At 34.5% G+C, this 20,616-nt stretch overlaps 1 protein-coding gene across 1 annotated transcript in view; it reads right to left on the bottom strand.

Moving 5' to 3' along the window:
• LOC114326602 (clathrin heavy chain) overlaps positions 1-20,616 on the bottom strand; it is a 76,993-nt gene that overhangs the window by 26,929 nt on the left and 29,448 nt on the right. Inside the window, exons 2-9 of the mRNA XM_028275017.2 lie at positions 9,350-10,021; positions 9,036-9,288; positions 8,085-8,303; positions 7,132-7,249; positions 6,252-6,426; positions 5,903-6,189; positions 4,250-4,629; positions 1,600-1,910 (exon numbers count right to left, since the gene is read on the bottom strand). Coding sequence (XP_028130818.2) covers positions 1,600-1,910; positions 4,250-4,629; positions 5,903-6,189; positions 6,252-6,426; positions 7,132-7,249; positions 8,085-8,303; positions 9,036-9,288; positions 9,350-10,021 — 2,415 coding nt within the window. The remainder of the gene's footprint in view (positions 1-1,599; positions 1,911-4,249; positions 4,630-5,902; positions 6,190-6,251; positions 6,427-7,131; positions 7,250-8,084; positions 8,304-9,035; positions 9,289-9,349; positions 10,022-20,616) is intronic.

Below are 20,616 nucleotides of genomic sequence, written 5' to 3'. Positions count from 1 at the left end.
AGTATAATAATGTTAACTTTGAAAAATAGTATAATTTGTTTTGTATTTTCCGTCAATATATTATTTTCTATTGAAAGTAGAAAGTAGGTATACTAGGACAAGTTAAACATTTTTTGGTGTCTAGATTACATATGACACTAAAATTCGTTCACTAAAGTTGGTAAAAGATGCAAATACAAAAGTAAGTACTTTCTGTCTAATCGATTTTAAAATTAACCAAAGACACATTCATTTGGGAAGTATCTAGAAATACATTAAGAGTTATTTTTATACGTTTTGGAGAATATTTAGACATTTAGGTCCTAGTTTAACATATGTTACAGATGTATGAATAATTTAAAAAGTACTTAGAGACATAGATTCATTTTAAAAATATCTTTTGAGGATTTTGGAAGTACTGAGAGATGTCTATCTATCTATTATAAGCGAGGTTCCTACAGCCCCTGCCGCTTCTCGCATTTCGACTGCCATCGTTATCTGTCCATCCAGTCGTCTTCTTTGATGGTTCTATCTCTCATTATGTGTCGTATTTTCTTCCCAGACAACTAAATGCCTTTTCCTTCTTTGTTGTGGTATGTAATTTAAAGCTTTCTTTGCCCATATAGCTTCATTCGTTTCAGTGACCATACCACACTAGTTGTCTCGTTTCAATTCTATCTACAGTGGAATATACGGTATTTGTCCTTCTTCTAATATTTTCATTCCTGATGTGATCTTTTTTGGATATACCACACGCTCTCCTTAGATAAGCCATGTCTACCACTTCTATTCTTTTTCTATCTTTTTTCGTGATCTGCCAAACTTCTGCCCCATAAGTCATAATAGGCTCTACCAAGGTTCGATAGATTGTCAATTACTTAATTTGTCTAATATCTTTAGACCATAGTAGAGATAGTAGAGAGCTTAGAATGTTTACCGCTTTCTTTCCATGCTGCGTTCTTTTTCGATGTCTCTTTTGGTAGTGCCTTCTTTAAATATTATAGATCCGAGGTATTTATATTATTTACATGTTTTTGTGGTTGAATTTCTAACTTTGGATCTTCTTCATTTTTTTTTATTTTAAGATACTCAGTCTTTAACATATTCATATTGGGGCCCCATTTTTCATATTCTTACTCAGAAATGTATGAGTAACATTCGGAAAATATTTAGAGAGTTTCAGAGACCTAAAGATATAAGAGTGATTTGGAGTAAGAGTATCTAGAGACGTTAAAGTGATTTTGGAGGAAGCTTAAGGACTTGGGGTGATTTGGAAAACACCTACAGTGGTATGACTGTTTAAGAATCCCTAGTGACGAATAAGTTATATTGGAAAATACCTAGTGATGTAAAAGTACTGTTAAACGTACCTGTAGACATAATATATGTGTTGTAGGAAGTATCTAGAGACAAATAAGGCGTGAATTCACCGAAAATATGCACGTATCCAAATAACAGAGTGCATATTTATTCCTTATAGTAAAAAATTAACAGTTTAGGGGCTATAAACCCAATATAGGGTCAACAGAAGGTCACACTGAATAAATGAATTTGATCGTAACATTTTCGCTGTCACGCTTATACTTATTAACAAAAATATAAACATTAACATCCACTTACCGGTAAACGGCTGGGATTGACCTTCTGGACATAAATCTCGATATATTTCTGCAGCGAATTTCTATATAGATACAACACTAAGTCGTGGACGAAATCAAATCTGTCACAGACAATAATCAACGGCAACTGATCTGTAAGTTTGGCTTCCTTCAGGAAATTCTTGACTCTTTCGGGATTGTAGCAGTTTGATTCCCTACAGATACGCTCGACTTCTTTGATTTGGCCAGTCTTGCATGCGGCTTGGATGTACTTGAAGTGCACTTCTTGGTCTTGGGAGAAGTTGACGATGGAGCCGAGGAAATAGAACAAACCTGAAATTTGTCTCGTAAATTTATCATACCTCAATGTACCACACCTCTATTATATAGTATAAAACACAATATTACAATCAGCGAGCAATAGTAAGATTTGAAAAAGAAACATCTGAATAAATGGAAATAGAGAGGAGTCAGACAAGACTGCATACTATCACCTCTATTATTTAACACTTATTCTGAGGAGGTAATTCGAGAAACTCTGGAAGATGAAACAGTCGTAAATGGAGTCTTAGTTAACAACATCAGATATGCAGATGATACAGTAATAATAGCCGACAGTTTACAAGACCTGGAAAGACTCATGAGTAAAATAGTAAGGTGTAGGAGGGAGTACTCTCTCAACATCAAAAAGACGAGGCTTATGAAAATTAGTAAAAACAACCATAATTCTAACGAAATCTTGATAGTAGAGGGCCAGCAGATCGAAGGAGTAAAAAAGTACAGTTACCTAGGAACACTTATAACAGAAATTAATGACTACACTGTAGAAATCAAAGTCAGAATCGAAAAAGCATGTTCTAATTTTATGAAAATGAAAAAGGTCCTATGTAGCAAAGATTTAACATTAGCTCCTAAAGTACGCCTAACAAAATGTTACGTATACAGTGTACTATACTATGGAGTGGAATCATGGACGTTAAATCTAGAGACAATGAGACGACTTAACTCCTTTGAAATGTGGACATTTAGAAGAATTATGAGAGTTTCCTGGGTAGATAGAGTTACGTATAATGAAGTACTGAGAAGAATAGGTAAAGAGAAGGAAGTTGAACTTACAATTAAAGAAAGAAAGCTACAGTATCTCGGACATGTGATACGGGGCGAGAAATATGGCATCCTGCGACTCATAATGCAAGGAAAGATAAATGGCAGAAGAAGCATCGGAAGAAGACGAATTTCATGGCTGAAGAATCTGAGCGAATGGTTTGAATGGAGCTCAAAACAGGGCACAAAATATCCATGATATTTATGTAAATATCAAAATATCGGATATATATGATATATATCCGATATATATCCAAAATGTAATATTTATATGATATTTATGATATTTTGGAAAACATTCAATAGAGAAACTAAATTGACGAAAATAAGTAACAGTATAAAAGATATATTTTTACTTTAAATAAAAAATACATATCTAATAAAAGATATATTTTTACTTAAATAAAAAATACAAAAATTTTTGTCAAAAATATTAACGCACGTATGGTAGTATGTTACATAAACAGAAAACAAAATGATAGGCGTATCCAAGTAACAACTAAATTAACTAAACATATTGAAAACATTAACATAAACATATAGGTATTTCTATTTTTCCAAAATAACTTAAAATTCTGAACATTTAAAAAACAAAATAATTTAGAAAATTAATTAAGATGAAGGTTCAACATCGGAAGTGTCTGAATCAAAACCAGTAAAGCAACCAAAACTTAATTCTGCCTCTTCATTTTCCCTTCTTTCAGTTTCTTGTTCAGACCAAATTCGCCAAATCCATTCCAAATTGTCATGTTTTTGGTATAAAGAACTGTTTAAATATTTAAACATGAATACAAGTTTAGCAGCCTTTTCTGTTCCTAAATTATTCCGTAATTTGGAATGCACAAGTCCAAAGCTTGAAAAGCACCTTTCAATGCCTGTCGTTTAGGCTACTGCTGTAAGTAATTGGTTAATTCGTTCGAGAAATATGCTTTTATCAGGCCAAGCAGATTCAGCGATTGAAACAGACTTCCACCATAATAATGGAGATGTTTTTTTGAAATTTGGACCATACATGAAAGACGGAAAAGGTTTAGACTTCGAAGTTAGGGCCATTACGAACGAAACAAAATCTGTGTTGAATTTAAATATTCATAAGCCTGTTCTTTTTGTTCGGCAGTAAGTCTTTCTCCCAAAAAGGGATGGTCCAGTAAGTTTGCCAAAAAATGAGGCGAATCTAACCATATTCCTCCGTTTGTAATAAACGTTCTTAATTTGAATTGGTTGATCACTCGGATCTTTTTCCAGATGAATCCAAATTTCTACGGCGACAGCAATTGTCGTTGAGTCTCGTTGCATTCTATCAACTGCCACTGAAACAGGATGTAATCTTTCTAGAAAGTCCTTAGCATTTGCCACAATGCCTTCTTATGTAAAAATTAGTACGAAATAAAATACTGATATATATCACGATATTTATAATATAAATATCATGATATATATCCTCGCGCCCTGGCTCAAAACAACTATTTAGAGGTACTGCCTCTAAAATTAAAATAGCTATAATGATTGCCAACCTCCGTAGCGGAGATGGCACCTGAAGAAGAAGAATATACCACAACGTTACTTACCCTCATAGCTCTTAAATCCTTCAAACAAATCGATCAAAGCCTTAGTGGTGAGTTGTTCGTGGTACTTGGTAGCGATCTGCACGCAAATCTGCAAATTCTGTCGAATATTCGCGGTCAGCATGGCCCTCAAGCACTCCAAACTGTCTTCCACGCTGAGAGTTCCGAAGAAGTTAACCAACCAATCAGCTGGAAGCAAGTGGGTGTGTACCACAGCACGTTTGATGTCATACAAATCAGTGTAGTGTTCTAGAGCTCTTTGTAAAAGACCAGCTTTTTCGCAGAGCTGGGCTACGTGGGGCCGGTCGTAGTGAGTGAACATGTTGTTGCCGAGAATGGCGTCTGCTACTTGCGGTGCGGACATCAGGTTCATTTCTAATAGTCTGGTAAACAAAGCAAAGATTAAGTAACTAAGTATTATCGAATTAACTTGTTAAGAAATCAACTGTATGTTTACAATTAGAGTCCGAAGAACTTTTGCGTATTTGTCAAGCACTAAAAATTCAATGAATCCGGCTCGAGGGACCAATATGTACATAGTTCCTCAGTAAACTAGGCATTTTCAGACATTGGCTTCCTTCTTCTTCAGTGCTTATGTTTTGAGGCTCCTTTTTGAAAATATTTAGAGACATACGAGTCGTTGAGAAGTATCTAGTGACAAGCAAGTGCTTTTAGAAACACAAACAGCTATAATAGTAATTTTGGAAGTACCTAGACGCATATCCACTAATTTTGAAAATACTTGAAGGCGAATGAATCATTGTTGGAAGATATTTATGATACCTTTTACTGATTTGAAAACTAACTAGAGCTGTATTTTGAAAATAACTAAGTAGAAATATAATGGTGATTTTGGAAGTACTTAGGGCAGTGAAACTGATTCTAGATATAAGTTGACACATACCTAGATTTGAAAGGTGGTTTGAAAACTTAAGAAGGGGCTTAAGAGTACTTTTATAAGCGTTAGAGTCTAAAGACATATGAACGATTTTGGATATACCTAGAGGTATAAGCTGTTTTCTAAGTACATACTATGAATGACATACACAGTGTCTCAGACAAGAATATGAAAATTCTGCCGAATATTTGTCGTCAGCATGGCCCTCAAGCACTTTAAACTGTTTTCTACGCCAAAGTTCCGAAGAAGTTAAGTCAAAAAGACATTTACGCTATTGCTAAGCACTAAACATTCTAAACATTCACTGAATCTAGTTCGAAGGCCATTATGTACAGAACTACACGGAAAAATACTTTTTTTTTAATCAAACTGGAATTTTTATTTTGTCATTCCGACCTTTTCCTTTATTCAATTGAGTTTTCCTTTATTGTTATATTTCCGTCTTCTTCAGTGTTTGTGCTCGTAGGTATATTGAGTACTTTTATATTCCCAAAATGTCCTTACTATTTTTTTTGGGTACTTTTCAATATTTTTGAACCATTCTGTCCAGTTTTTTAGCGATATTTGTCTACACGGTTCAAAGGCTTCTAACAATTCTGAAACATCTTGCTTCAATTATCCCGTAAATTAACATTAATTTACAAATGCAATACATAAAATATTCGCACTAGTATAACTTTCGGATAAACATTAAAAATATATTTTCTTGTGAGTTATTCAAAAATTCAAACATGTTTTTCGTTTAATTAGAGACTTACCTAGTTTGTAGATGCCCCTCAGTAGGCCTGTTATTCTTTAAGGCGTCCAACAGGAACGCAGTACACTGTTGCACCATGTTTTGTTCCATGAAAATGTCCACGATTTGGTTGATATCGGCCAAAGGTTCGTCGTCTGCTACCAACATCCCTGCAAATGCTGCGCCTTGGTCGGGATTGGTGCGCATGACTTGGCGAAGCAGGAATACATAGTCGGGAGTATAAGACACTTTTTTGGCGTAGAGGACTATCTTTTGGAATTGGCCAGTTTCGGCAAAGCTTTGGATAACCTGAAACGAAAAAAGAAATATTTCTACTCCTGCTGATATTTGTCTAACTAAATGGTACTTACTTTTGCAGGTACATTAGCTCTAAGATACACAGATAAAGCCAGAGTAGGATCTGCCTGTTTGACTAGGTCTCCTAATTCTTCGGAACATTCTAATTTTTCCTCTTTTAACCATTTTTCTAGAAGCTGTTTGCGACCTTGCAACAAAACTGGTTTACACAATTCCAAAGATTCGTATCTGCAAAAAATTATATACGATATAGCATGAAATATGATTACACGAAAAAAAATCACCAAAAACGATATTTATTGGCGTTTTTTCGAAACTATACTAAAAATATTCAGCTCCACTGAAGACGCTTGATGCAGAAATAGCTATCTGGAGATGGTGGTCCAACTCTGAATCAAATATAAACAAAACCTGCCTTTACCTTTTTCATCTTTACTCAGATTTGAGTACCTGACACTGTCTTTCGGTCCTTTTCCTAGAAGAAAAGAAGGTAAATACGTGGCCAGTGTCCTTTATTTGCTTTCTTCTATATTCGTCGTCTCTTGGGCTTATATATTGTAAATGCCAGAGATACAGGATGCAGCCAGAAAGCAGTTTCTTAACGAAAAGTCTTGGATTTAAAATATTGATAATTATTTTTATTTCAATTATTTTAATTGTTTAATTGTAGTAAACTTTGTACCTAGGGCTTTTCGTCTTCCTCCTATTACGAGAGATGTCACTGTTTTTGCGTCTCAAAGGTGGAATCATTGCATCGCGATGTTTTCCCTTAAATAGGCAGGGTGTTGATACTTGGTTTAGAATTGTGACTGCATAGCTCCACTGAAGACGCATAGATGCAGAAATAGCTATATGGAGATGGTGGTCAAACTCTGAATCAAATAAAAACAAAAACTGCCTTTACCTTTAACTAAAAATATTGTTAACCATTACCTGTTTAGTTGCCCTTGGTCTAGAAGTATACCGAAATATTGCAAAAGGGGACTGTTTTGTCCAGGTTGAGTCGGGACTTGTTGAAACATTTGAATTGTAGCTGGGGTTCTTAAAATTCCTGAAAAATGTTTACAATTTTTAAGTTGTTATTCATTTTTTCAAATGTATGACGTTTTAAAAAGCTTATTAACTCATGTAGGTAGTCAAAAGTTTTAAAAATATTATTAACTCAGTTTGGCAAATGTTTTGACGTTTGAAAAAGTTTAATAACTCGTTTTGACAAATGTTTCACGTTTTCAAAACTTATTAGCTCATTTTTACAAATGTTTGACGTATTAAAAAGCTTATTAACTCATTTTGACAAATGTTTGACGTTATAAAAGATTTCTAAAAGTTCTTAAAGCTTAACGACTCATTTTTGCAAAAACTTGACGTTTTAGGAAGCTTATTAACTCATTTTGGGCAAATGTTTTAGGTTTTAAAAAGCTTATAACTCATTTTGGCAAATGTTTAATATTTTAAAAAGCTTATTAACTCGTTTTGGCAAAAGTTTGACGTTCTCAAAAGCTTATTAGCTCATTTTTACAAATGATTGACGTTTGAAAAAGCTTATAATTAATTTTCGCAATTTTTTCAGTTTTAAAAAGCTTTTAATTTATTTTGGCAAAATTTTAACGTTCTAAAAATATTTTAACTCATTTTGGAAAACTCAAAAAACTCATTAAATCATTTTTAAAAAACTCATTAACTCATTTTTACAAAAAATTTGACGTTTTAAAAAGCATATTAACTGATTTTTATAAACGTTTGACGTTTTAAAAGACCAGTTAACACTTCTTTTGTTACCCTTTTTTCTTATCTACCACTTTTTCTTGATGTACAACATCAACATATTAAACAATACCATACGCATTGAAATTGCACTTAAACGATCACAAAAAGCTTGTTCTTACCTTTTGGAGCGTTGGCAGCCACTTTAGCAGCTTCGGCGTACTGTCCGTTCTGGAACAACATCTGGAATTTACTAACAAACAGTTCTTCGGCTCCTGAAAGATTGTTTCTCGTAGCTAGACGCAGCGCTAAGTCAGCATTGTGTAAGACGGTGTTGATGTATCGAATAATGCTCTCCTCATCTACCGAGACAGATAGGACTTGACCCTTTCTATTAACACCTGGAAATGTCACAAGTAAATATATTGGCTACAATTAGTAGAGGTACTACAGAAATAAGGGACAGCAAAGAAATAGCAAGAAATGCGTTTGTAAAAATGAAAACAATTCTCTGTAACAAAGTCCTTAGATTAGAACTGAGAGTAAGAGCTTTGAGATGCTACGTGTTTTCAATACTGTAATATGGACTTGAAAACTGAACATTGAAGCAAGAACACATAAATAAGCTATAGTGCTTTGAAAGGTGGTGTTACAGGAAGATGCTTAGAATAGCATGGAGACAGAAGAAAACTAACACGGAAGTACTGCGAGAACTGGACAAAGAAAACGAAATAATAAACATAATAAAAATAAGAAAGTTACAATATCTGGGACACGTAATGAGGGGACAGCGATATGAATTGCGAAGACTGATAATACAGGGAAAGATTAGAGGGTGGAGGATTATAAGAAGCAGAAGAGTGTCCTGGATTAAGAATTTAAGGGACTGCTTAAATGCAGTTTTATAGAACTGTTCAGAGAAGCGGTAGATAGAGTAAAGGTAGTGATGATGATATCCAACCTCCGATTGGAAGATGGAACATAAAGAGAAGTAAAGAGAATTTTAGCATATGGTATCATCGCGAATAGCATTGCGATTCTTACAGTGTTGTCAAGTATACAAATATATCTTCATATCTATAGTAAAAATCGAATAAAAGTACAAATTTCAAAAAAATATTTAACTTTCTTACCAATGATTCCTCCCGTAGCTTCGTGGGGTGCGGTTACGAATATTGTGTCACTAGATATTCTGTTCATGTAGATACAGGTGCCGCTCTCGATGTCATACATATGAATATAGCCGTATTTGGTAATCAGGTAAATGACGTCGTATTTAGCGGACACTTGCATAGCTACAGGAAAATCATTTTGGGCCTCGGGTGGGAAGAAAACATCCACTGTCTTTTTAGGAAACGATTGGTTGCCTGCTGGACTTTGACCAACCTGAGAATAAGAAAGGAAACAGTAAGATCTGGAAGATACTGGAAGTAGTATGATATTTTACCTCGATAATATGTAACTTTCCTCCTTGTAAAGTTCTCACTGCAAAACAGAAGAGAGTCGATGGTTCAGGGTTTCCTTCCATTTTGAAGGTCGCGAAAGAAGCGGCGTGTCCTTCGATTGGCTGGGAGCATTTTCTTTCTACTGAGTACAGTTGCATTGCACCAACGACGCGAGATTGCTGAGCGCTGATACCGACCAGTAGCAGCCAGTTTTGTTTGGGATCTGTTCGGTAGTTGATGATTTGGCAGCCGTTAAGAGAAGAATGCCTGTCAAACATTTTCTGTGGAATTGAATCACCTTCCATGGACCAATGATACACTGAAGTTTCAGTGACTAGCGCTAACGTATTGGGGCTGATCCATTTCCAGAAAATTACGTCTTCAGACATGGTGTGGGCTTTCATTTTTGACTTCATTTCTATGTTGAATATTTGAAGGGTTTTTTGTGTTTCTACGCCTGCTTTACCTTTAAGAGCGATGACTTTGGATGCTGGATTCATAATAGCACTTTCGGCGGTGATTGGTCGTCTGATGGGATTGGCCGTATCGGCCATATCTATGATGACTACTTGGGACGTCTCTCCAACTTTTTCTCTCACGCAGATGTACTTGTCGCTCTCCATGGTGAGATTGGCGAACGTGATGTTGGTAGCATGGATACCAACATTGGTAAGCTGCAACAAAAAAGTAACTTTGTACTAATTACAATGATGATGACACTCCGGTGCGCCGTAGATTCTGATCTAACGATGTAGTGATGCTTAAAATGAACCAATGCAGAGATTCTTCGGTATACGATAACGGGGGGCATTTTGGGACAAGAAAATTAACTATAGTTATGGACCAAGAGTTAGCAACGTCGAAAAAAAAAGTATTTTAAGACAACTGGTTCTTTAATTATTATTCCCTATGCTTCCTCGAACACCGTACTGGCCATCTGGCTACTGATACAGGTTGCGTTCTTTACTGCGCAGCACATTTGTACAGGTAAATATATCGAATTTAAAATTATTGTAAGACAAAAAATTTTTTTGTCATTACTTTTTAAACATTATTAGAAATATGAACTATATTTGCCAGACATTTCTGTGGTTTATAAAGTAATGACAAAAAATTTTTCGTCCTAAAATAATTTAAATTCAATATACAGGGTGATTGATGAGTGTGATAAAACTCAGTAGATCCGCTATAGTAATAGATAGCAATAAAAGTTATTAACAAAAATTGTAGTTAACTTGCAGCTTTACATTACGAAATTAGTTAGAATGTTACAGGGTGTTCGATAACATAGTGGCAGACCAAACTTATATTTTTTTAACTAGAACACCCGATATTTTATTTTATATTCGAAATTCTCTTAACTTCCCCATCACAAAAATATAAAGGTTTGTTATGTTATTTAGGGCTTTTACAAAGTTATAACCAATTTTTTATGAAAATCGTAACAAGTTCAGCTCCCTGTATAAATAAAAATAAGCACAACAGCAATGGTTTATTGGTGCCATATTTTTTTGTTTATTGTGAACATTTTTAAGAATTGTTGATATTGCTAATTTTCCTTATATCGAAACAGGGTGAGTCAAAACGCAAGTACATTATTTTCTCAGAAATTTTAAATGGAACACTCTGTATTTTATATTACCATCGAAAAGTGTCATTACCGTTCTTTAATTTTTGTATAATATTCCCTATGCTTAAATTTGTTAGTTTTCGAGATATTTTCATTTTTCAGAGCAAGTTATTAATTAGGGTATTCTATTTAAAATTACTGAGAAAATAATGTACTTGCGTTTTGACTCACCCTGTATTCGATATAAAGAAAATTAGCAATATCAACCATTTTTATAAATTTTTACAATTAACAAAAAAATATGGCACCAATAAACCATTGCGGTTGTGCTTATTTTTATTTATACAGGGAGCTGAACTTATTATGGTAGGGGAGCCCAAGCGGGGATTTTTGCAGTTACTCGAGCGCGTCAGATTAGCATATGGGGAGAAACCTGGTACTCTGCAGATGTACCTCTACCATATATTGGCTCTTAACACAGGGGAGTTCGTTAAGGGGGGCCCGAAAAAAAAAATCTATCCTTAAAAAAACTCGAAATTGTCAGATTAAGATACGGTAAGTTAAGTACATGCAAAAGAGTGTATATTTCAAAAATCTGACGATTTGAGCCGGGCGTAAGGAAATGGGTGAGTCCCAAAGTTTCACAAGAAAAAAGCGAATAATTCGCAAAATGATTGACAGATCGAAAAACTAAAAAATATGTGTCCAATATTTTTTTAAAATCTATCGAATGATACCAAACACGACTTCACACGGAGAGGGGTGGGGGGTAAATTTAATATTTTAAATACGAATCCCGCGATATTTCGCGAAATGAACATCAGATCGAAAAACTGTAAAATACACTTATTCAATATTTTTGAAAAATCTATCGAATGGCACCAAACAGGACCCCCTATGGACATGGGGTGGGGGGTTACTTTAAAATCTTAAATAGGAGCCCTCATTTTTTATTGCAGATTTCGATTCCTTACGTAAAAATAAGTAACTTTTATTCGAAACATTTTTTAGAATTATGGATAGATGGCGTTATAATCGAAAAAAACTATTGTTGGAAATGGAAAATTAAATAAAAAAATGGCAAGCGCCCACTAAAATGGAAAACTTTACTTAACTTTTTTTGGTTTTAGGACCTACTCTTCACAACCCAATAGGTCCCCAAAGCGCTCGAGTGACTGCACATTTAGCATACTTTGCTCCCCTACCATTACGATTTTCATAGAACATTGGTTATAACTTTGTAAATACCCTGTGTAACATAACAAACCTTTATATTTTTGTGATGGGGAAGTTAAGAAGATATCGAATATAAAATAAAATATGGGGTGTTCCATTTAAAAAAACAAAAGTTTGGTCTGCCACTGTTAACGAACACCATGGGGGCCGTCCATTAATCACGTGAGACTCGAAAGGGGGGGAGGGGTCTATAAAAATCACGAAATGTCAAAGTACACGTGATATACAGGGACTTAACAACTCACAATGTATCACCAAGGGGAAGGGGGGGTTAAAAAATGACAAAAAAACCTCACGTGATTAATGGACGGCCCCATGAAACATTTTAACAAATTTTGCAATGTGAAGTTGGCTACAATTTTTGTTATTAACTGTTATTGCTGTCTATTACTATAGAATAGAGAGTGCTGCGAAGTAATGAACGCAACATTATCAGCAGCCAGATGGCCGGTACGGTATTTGAGGAAGCATAGGGAACAATATATTATGAAAGAATCAGCTGTCTTAAAATACTTTCTCGAAAAACGTTGCTAGCTCTTAGACCATTACACTCGTATAATGGAATGACGAACGTAGTAATAAAGATGATGGGGGTATAATCCGAAGAAAAGGATATCTATTATGACAGACATATTACGTAGGTACATACTGAGTGGTTTCCAAACGTCGTTAAACGTATGAGAATGTCGTGTTAATGTTAGGTGCTTCAGGATTGTTCTCAGTGTAGCAGATCTTTTTTATCGAGGACTACTATTTTCGGTCATACGGAAAAGGTCGCGAAAACGGTTCAAGCTTAAAATCAGTTGCTCAGACGCATTTACGTCTCGGAAACGAAGCCTCAGAAGAACATCATTAAACCTTTCAGACCTGGTGTCCATTGCAATGGACATACATTTACGTAAGCTCTACAAAAAAATTATACTCCTGTAAATTGCTGACAACTACATATTTTTTATTTTGCATATCTCAGTTACTACCAAACATAACACTTATTAGTTTAGTTTGAATCGTAGCTAAGTTAAGTGTTGTTAAAGATAGTGTGACATGGCAAATTCACGATATCCTAGAAAGCCCAAGTAAATATCATGTTTCTTCACGTTGTAAATTTGTTATATTTATGTTACCAAATATTATTTTATACAATAGTAGACATATCAATTTATACACATACTACTTTTTCAATATAGATAATTTTTTGTTGTTTTTTGTTGTTAACAAACATTAAAATATGATGTCCATTGCAATGGACAACAGGTCTATATTGATATTTTTGTTACTCCGGATAATCCAAAAGATTAGAAGATTTTAATGTTCTTTTTATATGATGATGATTAATTAGAACAATTATCTGATAATGTGCTCTCTCAAATTGAAGATCAATCTAATTGAAGTGGAAAACCCCATAAAAGAAGCATTAGTCATCCGAAAATATCAACTTAGAATTCTACCCACACTCCAAAAAGACACAGAGTTGAAATTAGACCATTGAAGGAAATACGCATAGATAAAATAGATCATATACCAGATTGCGATAACAAAAAGGAAGCATCCAGATGCAAAAATGTTGGGTGTAAAGGGAAAACTCATGTTTTTTGTAAAAAATGTAATGAACATTTATGTTTTGTAAATGACAAAAATTGTTTTAAATATTTTCATTTAAATTAATTAACATTTGCTTGATATAAATATAATAAATTAAAAAAATATATATAATATGTGACTATTATCCTAATTTCTTATTATAGTCCCAATGTCCATTACAATGGACATTCTGTCAAATTACTACCTATTAAACAAAAATGTGATTTTAGACTATTACAATCTTCCGTTAAGAAGATTCAATAGAAAAAAAAATTTCCTGCAGAGAAAAAGTCAGGTCTGAAAGGGTTAAAATTGAATATCACTGATCGATTTCTCCGTCAAATTAATGTTGTGGGTAGTAATATTGGTGGGTTAACATACAAAATACAGACCAGACAACGTCTGAGTGCAGCTGATAAGCGTGGAATACTGCGCATGTGTGTAGGCTAAACTGAGTTTGTAGATAATTTAGCAACATGTTTCTGAACAAAATTAGCTAAAATAGCAGCTGATATATTATTAAGCATGCTTTCATCCAGTGCAGCGACTGAAAGAAGTTTCAGGACTTATGGTTTTTTTATCCACTCCTCTAAAAGAAACCGGCTCACTGCTGAATGGGCTTGTAAGGTAACTTCTATTGCTCACAATTTAAAATTGTTAGACGTAGACCAATCCATGACTGAGCTGGCCACTCGTGAAAAACAAAATCCCATAACTCATCAGTACATTGAAATGCAGATTGTAGATGACTAGGATGAGCTAATGATAGAAATATATTCTGAATCTGGGGTCTCATCTTTTATCATACCACATCGATTATTTGCTACTAAAAAGAAAATTTCATTTTTTTTTCAAAGAAATTTTGTGTTTTCTGTTGTTTTTGTATTTTTTTATATACAAAGAACACTGTTGTTTCGTCTCATAATTTTGTATATAAGATCATGATTTTTAAAACCTTTTTCATCTTCAACAATATTCTTAAGTGCGTCATGGGGTTCATTCTCAGAAAATTCTCCATATCGAGAATATTCTCCGATTTTTCACTCTCGAAAATTTTCCAACACTAGAGACATAATTGAGATTCTTCAAAAACGCATGCTTGAAACTGCACGGATTGCATCATGAACATCTGTTTTATAGGGAACGCCGTCGAGAATAATCTTTGCAAAGCTATATCATATTATACTAAATATATAAATAATAAAAAACAGGAATATTCATTTCAGTACTGTTTACTTTGCCACATACTGTATTTAATCGTATATTAAAATACTTTAGCAGACGAATCTTTCCGAGATTGCAAATTTTCCACTGCAATGTTTTCCACACTGGCCTGCGGCCAACAAATCCTTTCTTCCATGATAAACTCTTTAGGAATTGGGGTCATGACGGATATTTAATATTACTATGAAGGTACATATGTTCTAGTGGAAAATCAATACTTCGTTTGATATTCAAATGTGGTCGAACAGACGCGCTGGGGTTTGTTTTGTTTTCAACAAGTTTTGTAAGAAATTAGTTCCGATGTCTATTGTAGTCCTGTCGCCAGGGGGGGTACAACGGCCTCGTTAATTCAGATGGACTTACTCAAGGTTTTTTTATGTATTTTGACCCGTAGAACACGAATTTTTTGGGTAACAGTTGATCCGGATGTCGATAAGATTGTTATAGACCAAGAACTTGAGGAATCAAATAACAGCGATTTTTGGCAAAACAAAACAATATTTTGTATTTTTTGGGCCATTTTAAGTAAAAAATATTTCTACAAGTTTTTTCGTAGGATGCACAGTTTTCGAGATAAACGCGGTTGAACTTTAAAAAAATCGAAAAACTGCAATTTTTGAACCCGAATAACTTTTGATTAAAAAATAAAATAGCAAGTCTGCTTACCGCATTTGAAAGTTTAAGTCAAATTATATCGGTTTTGATTATTTGCATTGGTAAAAATTTATTTTTTTATTGTTTAACAAAGCTATAAACACGTAGGGTTTCCCGTGCTTTTACATGCGTTTTAACGCATGTAACGTAGAAATAGTCTTGATTGCACTAGTACCTATTCTACCTACTCGTTCGATTTTAAATGAGAAATCATAGAAACATCACTCACGCACTAGTTGTTTGTAGCTTTGTTTAACAATAACACAATAAATTTTTAGCAATGCAAATAATCAAAACCGACATAATTTGACTTGAACTTTCAAAGGCGCTTAGCAGAATTGCTATTTTATTTTTTAATCAAAAGTTATTCGGGTTTAAAAATTGCAGTTTTTCGATTTTTTGAAAGTTCAACCGCGTTTATCTCGAAAACTCTGCATCCTACTAAAAAACTTGTAGAAATATTTTTTGCTTAAAATGACCCAAAAAATACAAAATATTGTTTTGTTTTGCCAAAAATCGCTGTTATTTGATTCCTCAAGTTCTTGGTCTATAACAATCTTATCGACATCCGGATCAACTGTTACCCAAAAAATTCGTTTTCTACGGGTCAAAATACATAAAAAAAACTTGGGTAAGTCCATCTGAATTAACGAGGCCGTTGTACCCCCCCTGGCGACAGGACTATTGAGTAAATGCACTGTTTCAAAAAATCCGAATATCCTGTAAGATTTGATCAGTATGTATGAGATTTACGATATGCGCGACATATAAAAATTATGATAAACATATAATCTAACAAATGTAAAAACTGAAATAGTTTTGTACACACTTATGAATACAGGTAAAGAGGGAGAAGTGTACTTTTGAAGTGTGTAAATTAAATAATTCCTAGCTGAGCGTTTTCGGCTTATAAAGCCATCTTCAGAGCTATGGTCAAAAGGTTCAAAATACCACTATGAAGAGAAATGAATCCCATGTACGATATAAAAATACTTCTATTTTCTTATGCAGTTTTTTTAATTGATAGAAAAAAATAGAAAAAAAACTTGTCTGACTGTCGAAAAATTCTCAACTTTGCTGTTGTTTTTGAGGTCGAAAAAGTTAAAAACGTCTATTACAAGCACAAAGGACTTTCACACGAAAAATTACATTACATAAAACGAATATTTATCATGGTAAGGTCAAGAAACCTTACCATCTGAAGTCTACGGTGTCAGCATGCATCATTCATTTTAACTATATGGGACCGTTCAAGTATTACGTAACGCGGTTTTTGAAGATTTTTGACCCTCCCCCCTCCCCCTAAGTAACGCACTTTAATGGGGTGTTCACGTATTACGTAACGCAATTTTTGAAGATTTTTAACCCCCCTCTAACCTGCGTTACGTAATACTTGAACGGCCCATATTTTCATAAAACTCAAGGAGATGACGTATAGTGCAGGCTCGAAACAGATAATCGTTTGCAAAAATTGCCGACCGTGATTTGAGTTTTGATACGTGTTATTGGTACCTTTAGCAGTATGAAAATACTTGTTGCCACGAGCGAGCGCGGTGCGTTGCCATTCCGACCTTGCGCGCCTCGCCCACTTCCCTAGTTTGCCTTTGTGCTCGAGCGCGACCTTGTCAGCTTGTACAGTGCACGCCAGTCGACGCGTAAACATCGCCGAATATTAATGTTTTCGATTGTGTACGTTATTTACTTATTAAAGTAATATGTTTTGTTGAGACAATGTCGCTAGAAATCATGAATTTAAAGAGAAAGAGACCCAGTGAACTAATGTGTCTGTTTTGCGATTCGCCCGGACAGTTAGTGAGTGAACCAAAGCCTGTGAACCACACAAATTATGTCCGTGGAGTGTCACTCTACTTACAAGACATGATTCAATTGGCTAAAGATATCGTGGATGATTTCAGACGCGGAATGCTTTCAGTAAAGCGATCCATGGGAAAGCTTAATTCTGTTGGCTGTGATTTGGCTCTAGAGCAGTCGCAGAATCGGTCTTCGGTCGTAACTGGAGGCCTGATTGGTATAACTCAAAATAAAGAAGCGATGCAACAGTGGATCCTTCTGTATCCCTTCAAAAACTCAATTCATTCCACACTACTGTCATATCTTATAATGCAAACAGATGCTACGGGTGATATTGATTCAAGGGTACATACTGAGTGGAGTGAATCAAGGATCGCTAGAGATGAAAAAGATATTCAAAATCTTATTTCGATTTTGAATGACTTTAATCCATTTAAATCTAATGGGGAGAACAATGTACTCTACAACATACATACTGGTGCTTTGGCTGATAAAGATACCTCAGAATGTCTTCTTAATATCAAAGAATCGGGAGAACGTCTGAAAAAAGATTTTGATAAAGCACGTTTTGAATTAAAACAAAAAAGTGTATTTGATACCATAACAAGAAATAAATTTTTAAACTTCAATTTCCAACCTACCAAAAGCAAGTATGAAGTAAAGATGACAAGTTCTAATAAACAATATCAAGATACAAAAGATGTTACAGAAGTTCAACAATCATTCATGTTAACTTCTCAACGTGATTTTGACCTCAAAGAACTTGCATCACACGAAATACTGGACTATCCAAAATATATTTTTCATAAGCATGGTTTTTATAGAAAATCGCAGAAGTCAAGTTTAGCTCTGGAAATTGAAAAAAATAGCAATTGCACTTCACAAGATATTGTACTAAACCCAAAAATTTATCATGTAGATTGCATGGCACTCGTGTATCAAATACAACTAAATAAATTTAGTACATTCGGAGATTTCGCGGCAGCGTTTTTCAAAAAAGTAACGGCATTTTTGTCTCAAACTTCCGTTACGCGAATTGTTGTGGTATTTGATCGGTATGATGATATATCGATTAAGTTTATGGAGTCAAAGTTACGAAGCAAATAACGAAACACAAAACAAGTAATGATTACCAGTCCACTGACAAAAATCCCCGCTGATTGCAAAGATTTTTTTACTAGCACTGAAAACAAATTACAATTAGTAAAATTTCTTTGCAAGTACGCTCCCACTTATGTAGAAGTAAGTGAAAATAGTGAGCTATATTATATTTGAGGTGGGTTTGACGATCCTACAAAATGTTATAAATTGCAAAGAGGTTCTTTCGCTGAAGTTACTAATTTAAAATCAAATCACTTAGAGGCTGATTGCAGAATATTCTGTCATATATTTCAAGGCGTGAAACAAAATACTGAAACAGAAATTATCATCCTCAGTCCTGACACAGACATATTTGTGTTAGGTATTTATTTCTGGCATAAACTTGAAAACTAGGGTGCTGGGGTTTGTGGTTTGAGGGATCACGAAAGAAGAACCGTTTCCTTGGGTGTCATTGGGCTGCACAGTCTCTTGGTGAAAATGTATGTAATGTTCTTCCTGCATTGCACTCTTTAACCAGCTGCGATACCAGAAGTCGCGTAGGTACGAAAAAACAAATGCTAAGTGCCATGAAGCTTAGTTTTGTTCAGAACGCACTCCTTAAGTTGGGCGATGGGCTTTTGTCAAGGCAGCATTTCCAAGATGTGGAGAAAGTTTGCACTTACCTAATTTCCAAACATCAAACAACAGCCGATGAACTTCGACATAAATTGATATGTCAAAACATAGGCTTTGTCTTAAATTTGTCAAGAGTTATATGTACCTCCGATGCATTGTATTTACATTGTTTAAGAGCATCAGCACAAATATATCTTTGGAAATACTCTTCCGAACCAATGTTTGAGCCCATTGATTTCCTTATATTTGGCTATGAGCTACGAGAAGAAAACTTATATCCAAAGCAAATGACAAAAAATGCTCTGCCTATCTCTTTAATTAACCCATGCAAATGTAAATCTAACTGTCACACAATGTCATATTCTTGTAGAAAAGAAAATTTAAACTGTATATCTTTGTGTAAATGTATCAATAATGATTGCAAGAATTTAAAACAAAGTTAAATTAAACATGTGAATATTAAATTATTTTGTGCATTTTTCATTTCTATTAAAAGTTTTTAAATCCTTATTGTAGTTTTACTTTCGCCACATATGAATAGGAAAAACATAGCCTCAAGTAGGTACCTATAAAATTTCATGCCTAAAAGCAATAGTCTTTTTAATCGACTTCAATAAAAGAAGCTTTTATCTCATCGCATCTTTATTTTTTTCATCGCGAATACAAGCCTTTATCTGTATGATTTTTTTGTTTGTTACGCGATTACTCCATCATTTATGAACCGATTTTTATGATTCATTTTTTGTTATGTAGGTCATATTTAAGAGATCGATCCAAATTTAAAATTAACTTTACTGGTGCTATTGTACAGTCTGTAGAATTTTTTGAAAAACAAATATGGAGTATTGGAGCGGGTGGGGTGGGGGGAGGGGGAACCACAGTACAGACTGGCAACATCTGTGAAATCAAAGTCCAGGGTTACAATAACACATTTCAGAAGTCAGAATCCGGTCTGCAATTTTTTCAAACGAAACTCCTTTGAGAGTCCGGTCTAGTATATACTGGGCACCAGGGCCTCGATTTTTGACCCTTGGCTTCGTTATCGAACGTATTCGCTACGTATACTAAACAGATACGAAGCGAATACGTCCGATAACGAAGCGAAGGGTCAAAAATCGAGGCCCAGGTACCTCTTACTGCTTCGCCGACCCCATATTCCTGTTCCTCAAAAACCAGCAGGTATGAACCGCGGAAAATTGAACGCATTTTTATAATTATTTTCCGAGTTGTGAATTTTAATTTTTTAACACTTTGGGATGCACTTTGGAAAATGCATTTTCAGCATACAACAATGCAATTTGTCCCTCATGACAAGTGTTCATTAATTTTCCTGAAGGTCTTCCGAATCAAATGCAAAAGCAAAAGGTTTCATAACGATCCGTCTTACTTTAAAAAAGTTTCGTTAATTTTTGGTGTCTTCTTCTAGTGTATCTTTATTTTTAGGAACAATGTAGAGTAGAGTAGAGTATTTATTGG

The sequence above is a fragment of the Diabrotica virgifera genome, chromosome 3 (genome assembly GCF_917563875.1).
Source record: "Diabrotica virgifera virgifera chromosome 3, PGI_DIABVI_V3a".
Lineage (NCBI taxonomy): Eukaryota > Metazoa > Arthropoda > Insecta > Coleoptera > Chrysomelidae > Diabrotica > Diabrotica virgifera.
The sequence above is the reverse complement of the archived record's forward strand: the minus strand, read 5'-3'. Positions and strand labels throughout refer to the sequence as shown.